This window comes from Stenella coeruleoalba (assembly GCF_951394435.1).
Source record: "Stenella coeruleoalba genome assembly, chromosome: 13".
In the NCBI taxonomy this organism is placed as follows: Eukaryota; Metazoa; Chordata; class Mammalia; order Artiodactyla; family Delphinidae; genus Stenella; species Stenella coeruleoalba.
The window spans coordinates 44,542,957-44,556,744 of NC_137159.1; the positions used below are offsets into that span (position 1 = coordinate 44,542,957).

Genomic DNA, 13,788 nt, shown 5'->3' on the forward strand with positions numbered 1-13,788 from the left:
AGCCACATTCACACCAACAACTTTAAATTGGCTCATCTGAAGTATAAAATACCTTCCTTCCTTTCTTCATCCATTCACTTTGCAGTTATTTACCTACTATGAATCAGGCACGGTGCTAGTGCTGAAAGAACAGAAAGACCAGCCCTTGAGGAGGGACAGCACAATTAGGTTAAGCATAAAAATTTATTGTACATGGGCTTCCCTGGTGGCGCAGTGGTTGAGTCTGCCTGCCGATGCAGGAGACACGGGTTCGTGCCCCGGTCCGGGAGGATCCCACATGCCACGGAGCGGCTGGGCCCGTGAGCCATGGCCGCTGAGCCTGCACGTCCAGAGCCTGTGCTCCGCAGCGGGAGAGGCCACGGCAGTGAGAGGCCCGCGTACCGCAAAAAAAAAAAAATTATTGTACGAATGATGACACTTGACAGTAAAAGGGAGAGCTATTAATAATTACACCAGGACACCAGCTGTAAACTGGGTTGAGTGGCCATCCTAACTCAGATGTGTTAGTTGTTCTTTTGAACTAATTTTTAACCTAGTGAATAAAGTCCATTGGCTGATATTCAAGTCACTCACAGCGAGGACTTGGTCTGTTATTTCCCCAATACAAATAAGTGGCCAAATTATTCAGTCCTGTAGTGGGTAAGAGCATGGGCTTTGGAGTCAGACTTGGGTTTGAATCCTGGCTCCACTACTTACTGAGACCCAGAAGTCCAGTGTGAAGAGAGGCAATATGGTGGAGGGAGGCATCATCATGCAGTGGCCACAGGTGTGCTCTCTGAAGCCACGCTGCCTGAGTATGAATTCAGTTCCATCACTTACTAGCTGTGCAACTTTGGGCAAATGACTTAAGTTCTCTATGCCTCAGCTTCATAATTTGTAAGTGGAAATAAAAAAGGCCTTACTCATTGGGTTCCCATGAAGACCAAAGGCAAAGTGCTAGCACGGTTACTGGCTCAGCAATATTAGCCACTGTCATTATTGTCACTATTGTCTTGATACCTCTTTTCATTTTATCCCCCTAGAATCCTCTCCCCATGTCTATTTATAAAAGTACCTAGCACAACTACTCTGGGGCCAGGCCCCAATCTCACCCTTTCCTGTCTTAACTTTCACAAATCCTTTGAGCCTCAGCTCTTAGGTTTCCTCCCTGATGGAGTTGTCTCTGGCTGTGGGCCTTACCCTGAGCCTCCACGATACCTTGCTTGTGCCAGAGATCTTTTGTTTGTCCTCACCCACTCTCCGCCCTGCTCTGTGCTGGGAGCTGGCCTTCCTGGACTCGATCAGTGGGCCCCTCACCCCCTGGCTTCTGATTCATTTGGTCAAGGGGCAGCAGGAGACTGGAGGGAGGGTAACAGGGAAGGAAGGATAAAGCTCAGGGAGGCTGGGGCATGTGCTTCCTTGGCTGCCTCCCTGTGGGGTCACTGCATGCTGGCTGAACCTCCGGGCTGACGATCACAGCCCCTGCTAGGCTGTCGTCTCACACAGCTCTCACTTTCAAGGTTCCAGCAACTGCCCCTCCTCTTGTCCCTTCAGGCCCAGGGCTGGCAATGGTACCCGGCTGTTACTAGCTGCATCGTGCTGCACCAGCCCTGGTCATTTCCTATACCCTGCCCACTCCTTTACAAATAGTCCCGTTCTGAGACGCTCCTCAAGTTACCCAATTTGAATGGACCAGTCGTTGCTGGGAATCTGTTCAAATCTTGTCCGTCTCTGACAATAGAGAGAGGACTGTTCATCCTGGGATCCCCAGCGCCTGATATACAGAAGCTGCTCAACAAATGTTTGCTGAATTTGCACTTCTCGGTATACCTCTTAGCTCTAGTGCATATGGGTGTTCAATACATGTTTATTTGTTTCTTGATATTAACTATTATTTTTAAACTGACGTTCATTTTTCAGTAATAAAATCAGTTCTGGAGACTGTCAGGCATAAAAATAAGCAGCATTCTTTACAAGCTGATGAGTTTCAACTGGCTCCCACAGTTCTAGATGAGAAGAGGAAGGACATATTGCCCCCAGGTGGCAAATGTCTGTGCAGTGCAAGGAAATAAAGAATACAGCTGGGCACTGATAGATCTGGCCAGGCTTCTGGAACGATTCTCCAGGTGATTAGCTATATGTGTAGCAACAAACACTAAATCCCCATCACCCAGCATATCTGGGGGCACGTAATAGGTGCGCCCGGTAAATATTAGCTGGATGAACAGACAAATGAATCCAATACTTTCGGGTGTAAATACTTTTACAGATGTGTACGGGGACGTCACGCACCTTTTTTGAGTTTCCGTACTGCCAGCATACGGTGCTGGGAGGATAGTTCCCAGATCCGCAGTGTTTTATCATCGCTCACTGTTGCGCAGACAGGCAGGCGAGGGTGAGCCGCCAGCCCCCATACTTCTCCTTCCATGTGCCCCTGTAGGGGAGGAAACGGGGCAACAAAAACCAGTTCATGCTTCTCGGCTAGCCCTTCCCGCGAGTGTCCCAAACAGGTTCAAATATGAACAAACACAGTTTGAGTTTCCTGGAGCCAAAGTGATTGTACTGGATAAATTTTTCGCTTGAACTTGAATCTAAAGCTGGGCCTGCGCGATGCTAAAGCATTCATTTGGAAAGCAAAGCAGGGACTCACGTTGCTCCTAAGTTTTGTTTATATGATGCCGAACATCTTTCCACTTAGAAACATCCGAGTAAATAAGGAACTGCTCTCATTTTATCCTGTTTGACATTGAATACACACAGTACATATGTATCTTTTCATAAAACAGCTTGGTCACAATGACACAAACCACTTTCTTCCATAAAACCATATTCTAAAAACTGGAGGTACCACTTATCTCTGTCAGAGGAATTGGACAGCAATATTCTTGTTAATTAATTCTATTCTAGTTCTTTGAATGCACAGATTTGGCAAAGCAGATTGGAGAGAGCTGAATTTTCATTTTAAGCGTCCTGGGTATAGCTCAGGGTCAGCATTTATTCACAAATTGTTCTATCCATGGAGCACAGAAAACAGAAAGGGGCTTGATAGGCATTGGACAAATTCCACATGCCGACATCTTACCACAAACACACTTAACTGGCTTAGAATAATAACTGAGATGAAACAGTGTTTAATGAATGAACGATTAGGGAGAAAATGAATCTGATTTTTCTAACTTATCACTCAGTAAAGCAGTGTAACGAACGATTAGATACAGAACAATAAAACAGACCAGATTGTTTACTGAATTTCTGCTTTTAGTGGCTAATTATAAAAAGGCTTTGCTTAGTAAAGCAAAAAGGAAGACCACACACAGGCATCTGAAAGGTGTTTGTAGTTGGAACGCTTTGGGGAACAGGTGGCTCTCCAAAGAGAAACTGGAAGATTCCGGTTTAACTGGGAAGCTGTTTGAGCAAAACAGTAATTTGGCAGAAGATACAAAGTTCCCAATGCAGCTGACATTCAAATATCTGAGAAGGGCGTAGATATTGGTTTTGAATTTATTAGATTTGGAGCACCCGACATCCCCAGTTTTCTAGTTTCCTTCCCTTTAGAAGCCTCCCACCCCCAAGGCCACGGTCAGAGGATGGGTCAGGTGTGAGCCCTCCCTTGCTCTCCACCAGACTGGATCTGCTTGGGGCTCTTTTACCGACTGAGTCCTTTTGCACACAGAGGACAGGGCTGTGGGGCTCTGAGACCCTTTCAAACCACTGCATCATATATTGATTTAAAATGGTATTTCTTTAATCTAATATGATTATGTACTTTAATTCCTGGATCCTATAGGAACGGACAGTGAGTGAGGCAGGCTGGAAGTCTCTTGAGTGGCACAAGGAAATGAGCTTGGGACTTTACTTTCCTCCTGACCACCCTAAAGCTAATAATAACCAGCTGCATAATTGACAGTTGATTATATGCAAAGTGTATACAATGGGGATTTTCAGAACTCACCTCCTGTCTCTTCTCTCATCCCCCCAACCTATTCTCTTAAAAAAAAAAAAAAAAAAAGCAATCTATTCCAAGTAACATTGAATTGCCGTGCTACAGAAACTAGAAAAATGGTTCTGAAATCTCCCCACAGCAGGATAGCTGATGGTCTTAACGACGCTGCCTCTACTATTCCTTAACTTTCCCTCTGTGTCCACCTCTCAGGACAGGACTGTCAGCCCCTAGAGTAAGCCCTATTCCACCACACAGAGCACAGGGCTGGTCTTGGCAGGAGCCCAACAAACACTGATTGAACTGAACTACTGAGTTCTACCTAGGAGGAGATGGCAAATGGTTGACAGACTGAAAGAGGAAAGAGAGATGCTGAGATAAAGGAAAAGAATGGCACACTTAAACAAAATTAGCTCAGCTATTATTTACTTTTTAAAATTTGAAAATGTAGAGTTTAAATCTTACGGTGCTATTTAAATCATATTGTAGTATAAATCTTACAACATACTTAGCAATATAGCATGTGGCTAACAATTTAAAGTCTCAAAAATCTGAGGATTAAAAAGAAAGAAACACTGAACTTTCAATAAAATTAAATAAAAAGTCATGGTCAAGGAAAACGAAGGCAAGTGCAGTTGCAGAATAAAGAAATCTCCCCTCAAGGACGCATCTCAGCACAGTTCTCAATCTGGGCTGCCTGTAGCAATCAGCTACAGAGCTTCTGAGGTTTGCTTCTAACACAGAACTTTTTTTAAAACACAGATTCTTATTCAGGATATCCAGGGTGGGGCCTGAGCACATGCACTTTAAAAACCTGATCCGTGATGTGTGTGCAGACCTGCTCTCAGGTGTAGCAAATCAGAGGGCCCCTTTCAGTGGGATTTTGGGGACTAGTCCTAATACAGCAAGCCTGCAGGTATGCATCAGGTCAGATGTGCTGGACAGGTGACCCTCATGATGCTCCTGGTTTTCACACTCTTGTGTAACCACCTCCCTTTGAGTGCGGTATAGCCTGTGGCTTGTTACCAACCAATAAGATATGGCAAAGGGGATGGATGTTCATGATCACACGTATGTGATGATATGATTATGTTATTTAAAGTTACTTAAAGGCACAGTAGTACCCGTTTTTCGTCTCTCCCTTGCCCTCTTTGAGGAAGCAAGCAGCCATGTTGGGGAACCCCATGTGACGAGGAACTATAGGCAGCCTCTGAGAGCTGAGGGTGGGCTCTGGCCAATAGCCAGCAAGAAATGGAAGCCCTCAGTCCTGCATCCCCAACGAACTGAACTCTGCCAACAACTCGAGTGACCTTGGAGCAGATCCTTCCACAGTTAAGCCTCCGATGAGACCACAGCCCTGGCCCTTATTACAGCCTTACAAAACCTTAAACAGAGGACCCAGTTAAACTGTGTTCAGACTCCTGACCTGCAGAAACCATAAGATAAGGAATGTTTTTCTTTTAAGCTGCTAAGTTTGTGACAATTTGTTATACAGCAATAATGATTAATACAGCATTTGCCTGACCCTGAAAGTGAGTGTCTCCTTAAATTTTGTGCCCTAAGTGCCCCCGTTGCCTCACCCTGGTTCCAGCTCTGGTGTGAATTGTGGTTTAGGATGTGTGCAAACACAGTACCTGAATGAGCAGTGTCATTGGGCCATTCTTATCAATTTCCAGGATCTCTCCATTTTTCGTTCCCACCAGGATATGTCCATGTCCCAAAGTGATGGCACGAATTGAAGGGTTATCTTCCAAAAGCAAGCCTGAGGAGGAAAAATTGCATTTAATACTGCTATATTTAGTATAATAAAAAATAAAATGATTGTAATGATTATATAAATTCTCTTTTTATAGTTCCAAAGTACTAGTTACTAGGCAATTATCCTTGATATTTCTACCAGGAGCCAAGGGCTCTGAATGTGGAAGAAAAAAAGACAGTTGATTTGGTAATGGCTTTCCAAGAACTTAGTACTATCTTTTCCATCTCTAGGAACAGAAAGATTTCTACTGCATACTCGGGAGTGGCACCTTTTGAGCTGGTTGACAATGCTGCTCTTTTAATGGCATACGTCTTCAAGCATCTTTCAAACATATCATCCCAGAGTTCCACAATTCCATCCTTTCCACCTGTTACAAACCCCTGTGAAGGCACACATCAGAAGAATTATGTACACATCAAAATGACAAGGTACCCACCCAGCCTCAAAAGGATTTCCCCTTGGGTAAAGAAGCTTTGTGTTTTCTTCCTAAGTATAGGAGGCTGAAAAATCTGAATGATAACATAATATTAATATAATATTTTCTGGAAGCTTCTCTCCCCTATTTCTCTAGCAGGATTAAACACTTTCTCATTGTGTGTCCATTTCACTTTCTTCCGACCATTGGCTGGAATTTGGCACCCTGAATCATGGACAGTCATTTCTGTGCCTAGTCCCCTGACTGGAATGTGGATTCTTACAGAAAAGGACCAACCTCAAAGCCTGGCAGAGTTTCTGGTATCTCATATATTCCTGCTGAATGAATTGGAATTAACATCACAATTAAAAATGACTGTTAAATATTTTAAAATATTTACGTCCAGGAAAACCATCATTATTTATTATTAAGAGTAACTTAGGTATTTCACATAACAAAACTATCCTGCTATTTTGTTCAATACACAACAATTTCCACAATAATTAAAATCCAGATGAATTTTTACAAAACCTGGGAAGTAAGAAGTTTAACATTGGGTATTTTTTGCTAGATGATGATTTCTACTCTTGTTCTAAGCTTATGATTTCTTGGCTGTATTAGTTTTCCTTTTTGGCAACTTACATATACAAACTGTTCTTTAAAAAGTTGTTTGTTTGTTTTTTTTTAAAGAAAACTACTGAGTAAGTCATTCTGTTTCCTCAGAAACTTCTAATGTACTTCATTTCAATGAAGTTCACAAGGAAATAATATTTTGGAAGTTTATTATATTAAATATCCTTATTTATCCTTATTATAGATTGTGAACCTGGGGACATTCACTCTCCAAATTAAATTTAAATGCATTATAGTATAATGTGATATCCCTGCCATTTCCCACGATTTTTCAGCTTAAGTTACGAAGCAATAAAAGAGTTTAAACAAGTTATATCACATCAACTTCTGAGTCTACAAAAAACTTTGCATTCTGCTTTAATCTTTTCTAAAACTTGGAAGTTTAATCAAAAACAAATTTGCTAGTGAAAAACATCTTAACCACTAAAACAACCATTGTAGTTGCACATCTAACAAGAACCTACTTCCATAGCGGGATCAGCATATTTACCTGGGAACAGGTAAATGCAAAATGAGGCTTACCTTAATAAGGTGTATTAGGTGGCTTAGACTGTTTGGAGGTCAGAGAGCACACATAAACTGGTACCATCAGCAAACTAGCAGTGAACAAAAAATTGATATTTTCTGGCAAATTGATTGAAGAAAGTGTTTTAAGGGCACTGAAGGTAAGTGTGATCTATTTTTTTTTTTTTTTTTTTTTTGCCATGCCTCGAGGCATGCAGGATCTTAGGTTCCCCAACCAGGGATCGAATCCGTGCCCCCTGCAGTGGAAGCAGGGAGTCCTAACTGCTGGACTACTGGGGAATTCACAAGTGTGATCTTTATTTAAAACAACACTGCAAGGCAGGGGACAGATCAGGACAAAGACGAGCTTGAGTAGAAGTACAGCTGGTGTGATGGTTAATTTTATGTGTCAACTGACTGGCCACAGGGTGCCCAGATTAAATATGATTCCTGTGTGTGTCTGTGAGGGTGTTTCTCGATAAGATCAGTATTTGAATTGCTAGATTCAGTAAACTGCCTTCCCCAATGTAGATGGACATCATCAAATTCATTGAGAGCTTGAATAGAACAAAAGGTAGAGGAAGGACAAAATCACCCTCCTTTTTCCTGTCTCACTGACTGAGCTGGGACATCTTATCTTTTCCCACCCTCAGACTGGGATTTACACCATTGGCTCCCCTGGTTCTCAGGCCTTTGGGCTTGAACTGAATTACACCATCGGTTTTTCTGGGTCTCCAGCTTGCAGATGGCTTCAGTGGGACTTCTCAGCCTCCGTAACTCCATGAGACAACTCCTTATAATAAATCTCCTTTTCGTATATGTATATGTATGTGTATATCTCTATCTATATCTACATCCTACTGGTTCGGTTTCTCTGGAGAACTAACACAGCCAGTGAAAAGACTTCACTCTGACACGCTTGTTAAAACTGAGCCTGTCTACACAGGAACAAGCTGGTTATCAACATAACTTCAGGTCATACTGACGGGAGGGACAATAATCCAAACACCAGGCACTTCCAGGTTTCTGCTCATTGTGCCACCGAGGTGGAAGACTGTGTTGAAATATTTCTCAGGACTCTCTGGCTACTGCGTGTCTGCATTTATCCCAACACTTCTTAAGGAGTCCTTAGGAGTGACAGCCAGGAAGAAAAAGTGTGAAAACAGAAGAGAGAAGTTGCACATAAAGAAATAATTATAAACAAAAGAGAAGTTTAAAGACCATTTGTGCTCCTCTCCATTCATGATAACTGTTTCCTAATTCAGAGGGTACTGTTGTTACACACAGGCATCCTCTTGGTGTGGACCTTCCTAAGCCTAACTTAAACTTTTAGAAAGCTAATGAGGAAAATAGACTATACCTTATCCAATGCATACATAGCAAACACGGGCCCGTCATGAGCTTTCACTGTCTTTAGTAGGAGAATCTCCTTCCAAATAAAAATATCTCCAGTAGCTGCTCCTGAGAACACCAGATCTTCCATTCGCCCATAAGAAACGCACATCATTGTTTCTAACTTTCCAACACTTCCAAAAATTCCTCTTTTAGAGGTGAAGCCCCCACCTGGAGTGGACCAAGAGTATTTATTACTTTTTGAAAAACTGACACCTTCTATGGACATTTAGAATGACTATCTTCAGTGAAAAACCCAGTGTGTCTACATTATGTGTCTACATAAAGCTGTATTAAAATGGCAGAAAACATCATAACAAAAACATTATAAAAGGTTTTCTCCTTCACGCATTAATTCAGCGCTTGTTGAATCCCTCCTTTGTGGCGGGCACAGTGGTTGACACTGGGGTATAAAGGTGAAAAGGAAGAGTTCCTGCCTTCAGGAACTTAAGGTCTGGCTGGGGAGAGAACGTGATATACATCTCTAACCATGGTTCAGCGCAAGTCCTGTGCCAGCCAGAGGAAGGGGTGACTGAGTGCCCTGGGGAGCCAGGCAAGTCTTCCTGAAGGCTGACCAAAGCAAGTGAAAACAGCAGTGGCTGTAATGTAAAATGTAAACATGTTTTCTGTATGTTTTGCCTCGATTTTTATCACAGTGACTTTGGGGTGAGAAAAACGAATCACTGTGTAGGAGAAGTACATCAGATTTGTTCCTTAAATGTTCACATTTCCCTGTACTTTCTTATTAGCACTGAGAAACCCAGACTCATTCCAGACAACTGTAGGCAGGCTGGCTCTCCAGACATGGTGGGTGCATGACCCTTTCTTCAAAAGCAGAAGGCATTGGAACAGTAGCTTATTTATGTTTTGCCCAGTAAAAGATTGGGCTTCGTACCAAAGTTGATACTAAGAATTCAGAAACAGTCCCAATGAAAGGTCTGACCTATTAGTGAGAAAAACAAGATATCCTTCCATGTTTTGTCCTGCTTATTTACTCAACCTTATTATCAGCATTATAAACCACAAGGATTTATTTTGACCACTTACTGTGTGTCATATTTAATTCATGTGTTAAATGCAGTTATAAATAAAAGAACCCTCAAAATATTGAAAATTGTATTCACCCAACTAAAGTGATTATTTCCTGCTCAGTAGTCCAACATAATCACTGCTTTCAGAACTGATGACTGAATATAAAAATAATTATTTTCGCAGCAGAACATTTCCCAAAGCTTTCTAGATATTGATGAATATGCATGGCATCATATACAGTGTTCTCAGCTTCACAGCTCAAACATTACTTGGGAGCAAACGTCTTTTAGGCATACTTTACTTTTAGATTGCAGAGACAGGCTAGGTAGTGGTGTTGGTTGTTTGTTTTTTTCCCAGCTGGAGTAAAACTTTCAACCACATAAAGGATAAACTCTAACAATAGTACCTGCTTGTTGCCAGAATTTGATGTGCTTGATTCCAACCGTGACCAGTCTGTCAACATGGTGTGGGTTACACTTTACCACAAATATCTTATCTTTATGTCCTCTGTAAGAGACAAATAGGGGGGAAATTCCAGTTTTGATGACAGCACTGCTAGAGAGTTTTATTAAAAGCATGCATTTAGTCTAACTTTCATTAAGCACATCTAATAGGACAAGTAAATTAGAAGACGATTTAAAATACACACGGGGTCTACACTAAAATAATGAGTTTTGGCTTTTCTCCGCATGTTTGACCCCTTTCTTCTTACCCTACCAAAGCTACCAAAATCTACTTAATTATGCTTTAAACAAATCAATGAAATATTTTAAATGGATCAGAATGTCTCCTTAAGATAAAATGAATGTCACAACTATAGAATTGTAATTCTTGGGATACAGAGGTCTTGTATAAGAGGAGGGAGAAGATACTGTAAAAGTATTAATGAGAAGCTTCAAATGTAATATTCTTGCTGGGGAAGGCATAAGTTTGGGTTAAACAGAGTTTCAGCTAGAAATGTATTCACAAGAAGGCGAAGCCCCTGGCTCACATTCATGGAGAGAGAAAGGCTGTCATCTATCGATTTAAGGCACTCAAGGATGCTGTGCATTCAGAAACGTAAGTTTATAACCCAAGAGACAGAAGGACAAATATAAAAGTGAGGACTGACTGTAGGCTGGAGCTGTAGACCAGCATTCCACAGTGCCAGGAAATTTCTGGTTTAGAGTATAAAGTAATCACATTAGAATCTAAGGATTTACTGGTCTTAATGGACTATTTGATGGTTTTCTCTCGTATACTAGGACCTAACTTTCATTATGTAAAAGAAAAGCAATTAACATAAAGAACATGACTGACTAGTCTCCCTTATGAATACAGATACAAAAATCTTAAATAAAATACTAGCAAAGAGAATCCAACAACATATCTAAAAAACAGTACTTTATGACCAAATGCAGGGTGGTTAATTATTAAGGAATCAAATAATACATCATATTACTACATGAGAAAAATTATGTTATTTTCACAGATGCCAAAAAGGCATTTCACAAAAAAAATCTAACAGTCACTTGTGATTAAAAAAGTACTCAACTAACACTCAATAAAGTAGGAATTAATGGATGTTTTAGCGTTATCTCTTAGACTTCTATATTTCCCTGCAGTTCTTGACTCTCACTGAGAAACCTAGATTCATTCAAGACCAATTATACACACACTGGCTCTTCAGACGTTGTGTGCCATTATCCTTTTTTTGAAAACAGAATGTGCTGGAACAGTACCTTATTCATGGTGTGTTTGTGTGTGTGTCTGTGAACTCGAAAGTCAGATTCTTACTGAATGTTATTCCCAATAAAGTCGGGAACAAGACTATCACCACTACCATTTAACATCGTACTGAACATATTACCTAATGCAATTAGACAAGGTCTAAAAAATTAAAGGCACAGGAGCTGGAATGGAAGAGGTGAAACTATTTCTTTTTGCAAATGATAATAATTATGTCTAAAAAATTCAAAAGAAAATAACGTAAAAATAACTACAAATAAGATAATTTAGGAAAGTTGCAGTATATAAAACTAAATACAGAATCAATAACCTTAATATATACAATATCCAGTTGAAAAATATACTGGAAGAAAGGACTCTATTTATAAACAACAATAAAAATATCAAGGCATAAATTTAACAAGAACTGTGCACTATATGCAAATGAGTACAACCACCAAAAAACACCCCATATTTGTAAGATAGAAAAGTAGACTTAAAAAAATGGAAACACATTCCATGTTCTTGGGTTTGAAAACTCAATCATAAAGATGTTAATTCTCCTAGCTTTGCTTATAAATTCAACTTGATTCCAATAAAAAAGAGCATTTAGTGTCTGTTCTTTAATCTGGAGTTAGACACCTTGATTTTAAAGTTCTTATGGAAGAATAAAACAGCAGTAATGGCCAGGAAAAGTCTGAACAAGAAAAGCAAAGTAGGAAGGGTAGCTCTCCTAGATATTAAAACAATTTATAAAGCCTTCACGATTAAAACAGTGTGGTATTGGTGCACAAATTGACTGACAAACCAATGACAAAATAGAAAATCTAGAAAGAAACCCAATATTTAAATGTAGTAGGTAATAAAGACAGATCTCAAATCAATGGGGGAAAAATTAATACTAAAAATAAATGGTGTATGTTACCAAATGCTGGCAAGGATGTGGAGCAACAGGAATTCTCATTCATTGCTGGTGGGAATGCAAGATAGTACAGCTACTTTGGAAGCCATTATGGCAGTTTCTAACAAAACTAAACATGTTCTTACCATAAGATCCAGCAATCATGTTCCTTGGTATTTACCCAAAGGAGTTGAAAACTTACGCCCACATAAAAACCTGCACATAGATGCTTACAGCAGCTTTAATCATAATTGCCAAAACTTGGAAGCAACCAAGATGTTCTTCAGTAGGTGAATGGATTAAAAAAACTGGTACATCCAGACAACGGAGTATTATTCAGTGCTAAAAAGAAATGAGCTATCAAGCCATGAAGAGACATGGAGGAACTTTAAATGGATATTACTAAGTAAAGGAAGATAATCTGAAAAGGCTACATGCTGTATAATTCCAACTAAATGACATTCTGGAAAAGGCACAACTATGGAGACAGTAAAAAGATTAGTGGTTTCCAGGACAGAGGGGAGGGAGGGACAAACAGCCAGAACACAAAGGGTTTTTAGGGCAGTGAATAGTGAAACCATTCTGCATGATACTATAATGGTGGATACATGTCATTATACACTTGTCAAAACGCATAGAATGTGCAACACCAAGAGTGAACCCTAATGTAAACTGTGGACTTTGGGTGATAATGATGTGTCAATGTAGCTTCATCTATTATAACAAATATACCACTCTGGTGCCAGGTGGGGATTTGAAGGTGGCTGGGAGAGTGGGTATACAGGAACTCTGTATTTTCTGCTCAATTCTGCTGTGAACTTAAACCTGTTCTAAAAAATAGTCAATATGAAAGGGAAAAGGAAAATGGTGTTTGGAACACCTTGATAGCCATATGGAGAAAGGATAAAATTGAATCTGTTCCTCATAATAAATACTGGGATAAATTGCAAATGGTTTAGAGATCTAAATGTAAAGATGAAGCCATAGCAGATCAGAAGAAATCACAGGTGATTTCCTTTTAACCAGAGGACAGGGAACACTTTCCTTAATCGGTCTCAAAATCTTGAAGTGGTAAAGACTGATAAACTTGACCACATAAAAATAAAAGCCTTTGCATGATGAAAAACATCATATCAAACTCAAAAGACAAATGACAAACTAGGGGAAATATCTGCAAGTTATAGACAACAAATATTATTAGCCCCTAATATTTAAAGGACTACTTTCTGTGTGAATTGTATTTCAGAGAAACCAAGTGGTTCATGAGAGAAAACTCTTATTTATAGAAGAATTCTAGCTAATATGAAGAATAAATAATAAATTAGAAAATTATCATTTTCAATCCCTAATTAAATAATCAATGCAGCCCATAGTTGTAAATGGATGCTACAACAACTAGATAATACATGGATGGGAAGCTTTCAATGGAAGGATGAGGCTGATAGTACCAGAACCCACAATGGAGCTGAGCATTACTAAGAGTAGGAGAACCAGACATTTGGGGCAGTGGCACACCATGGGGTGGA

At 40.1% G+C, this 13,788-nt stretch overlaps 1 protein-coding gene across 1 annotated transcript in view; it reads right to left on the bottom strand.

The window, feature by feature from the left end:
* The window catches only part of EML6 (EMAP like 6), a 349,731-nt gene that overhangs the window by 76,591 nt on the left and 259,352 nt on the right, over positions 1-13,788 (bottom strand). Inside the window, exons 18-22 of the mRNA XM_079941576.1 lie at positions 10,061-10,161; positions 8,591-8,793; positions 5,947-6,058; positions 5,554-5,681; positions 2,272-2,413 (exon numbers count right to left, since the gene is read on the bottom strand). Of these exons, the coding sequence (XP_079797702.1) occupies positions 2,272-2,413; positions 5,554-5,681; positions 5,947-6,058; positions 8,591-8,793; positions 10,061-10,161 (686 nt within the window). The remainder of the gene's footprint in view (positions 1-2,271; positions 2,414-5,553; positions 5,682-5,946; positions 6,059-8,590; positions 8,794-10,060; positions 10,162-13,788) is intronic.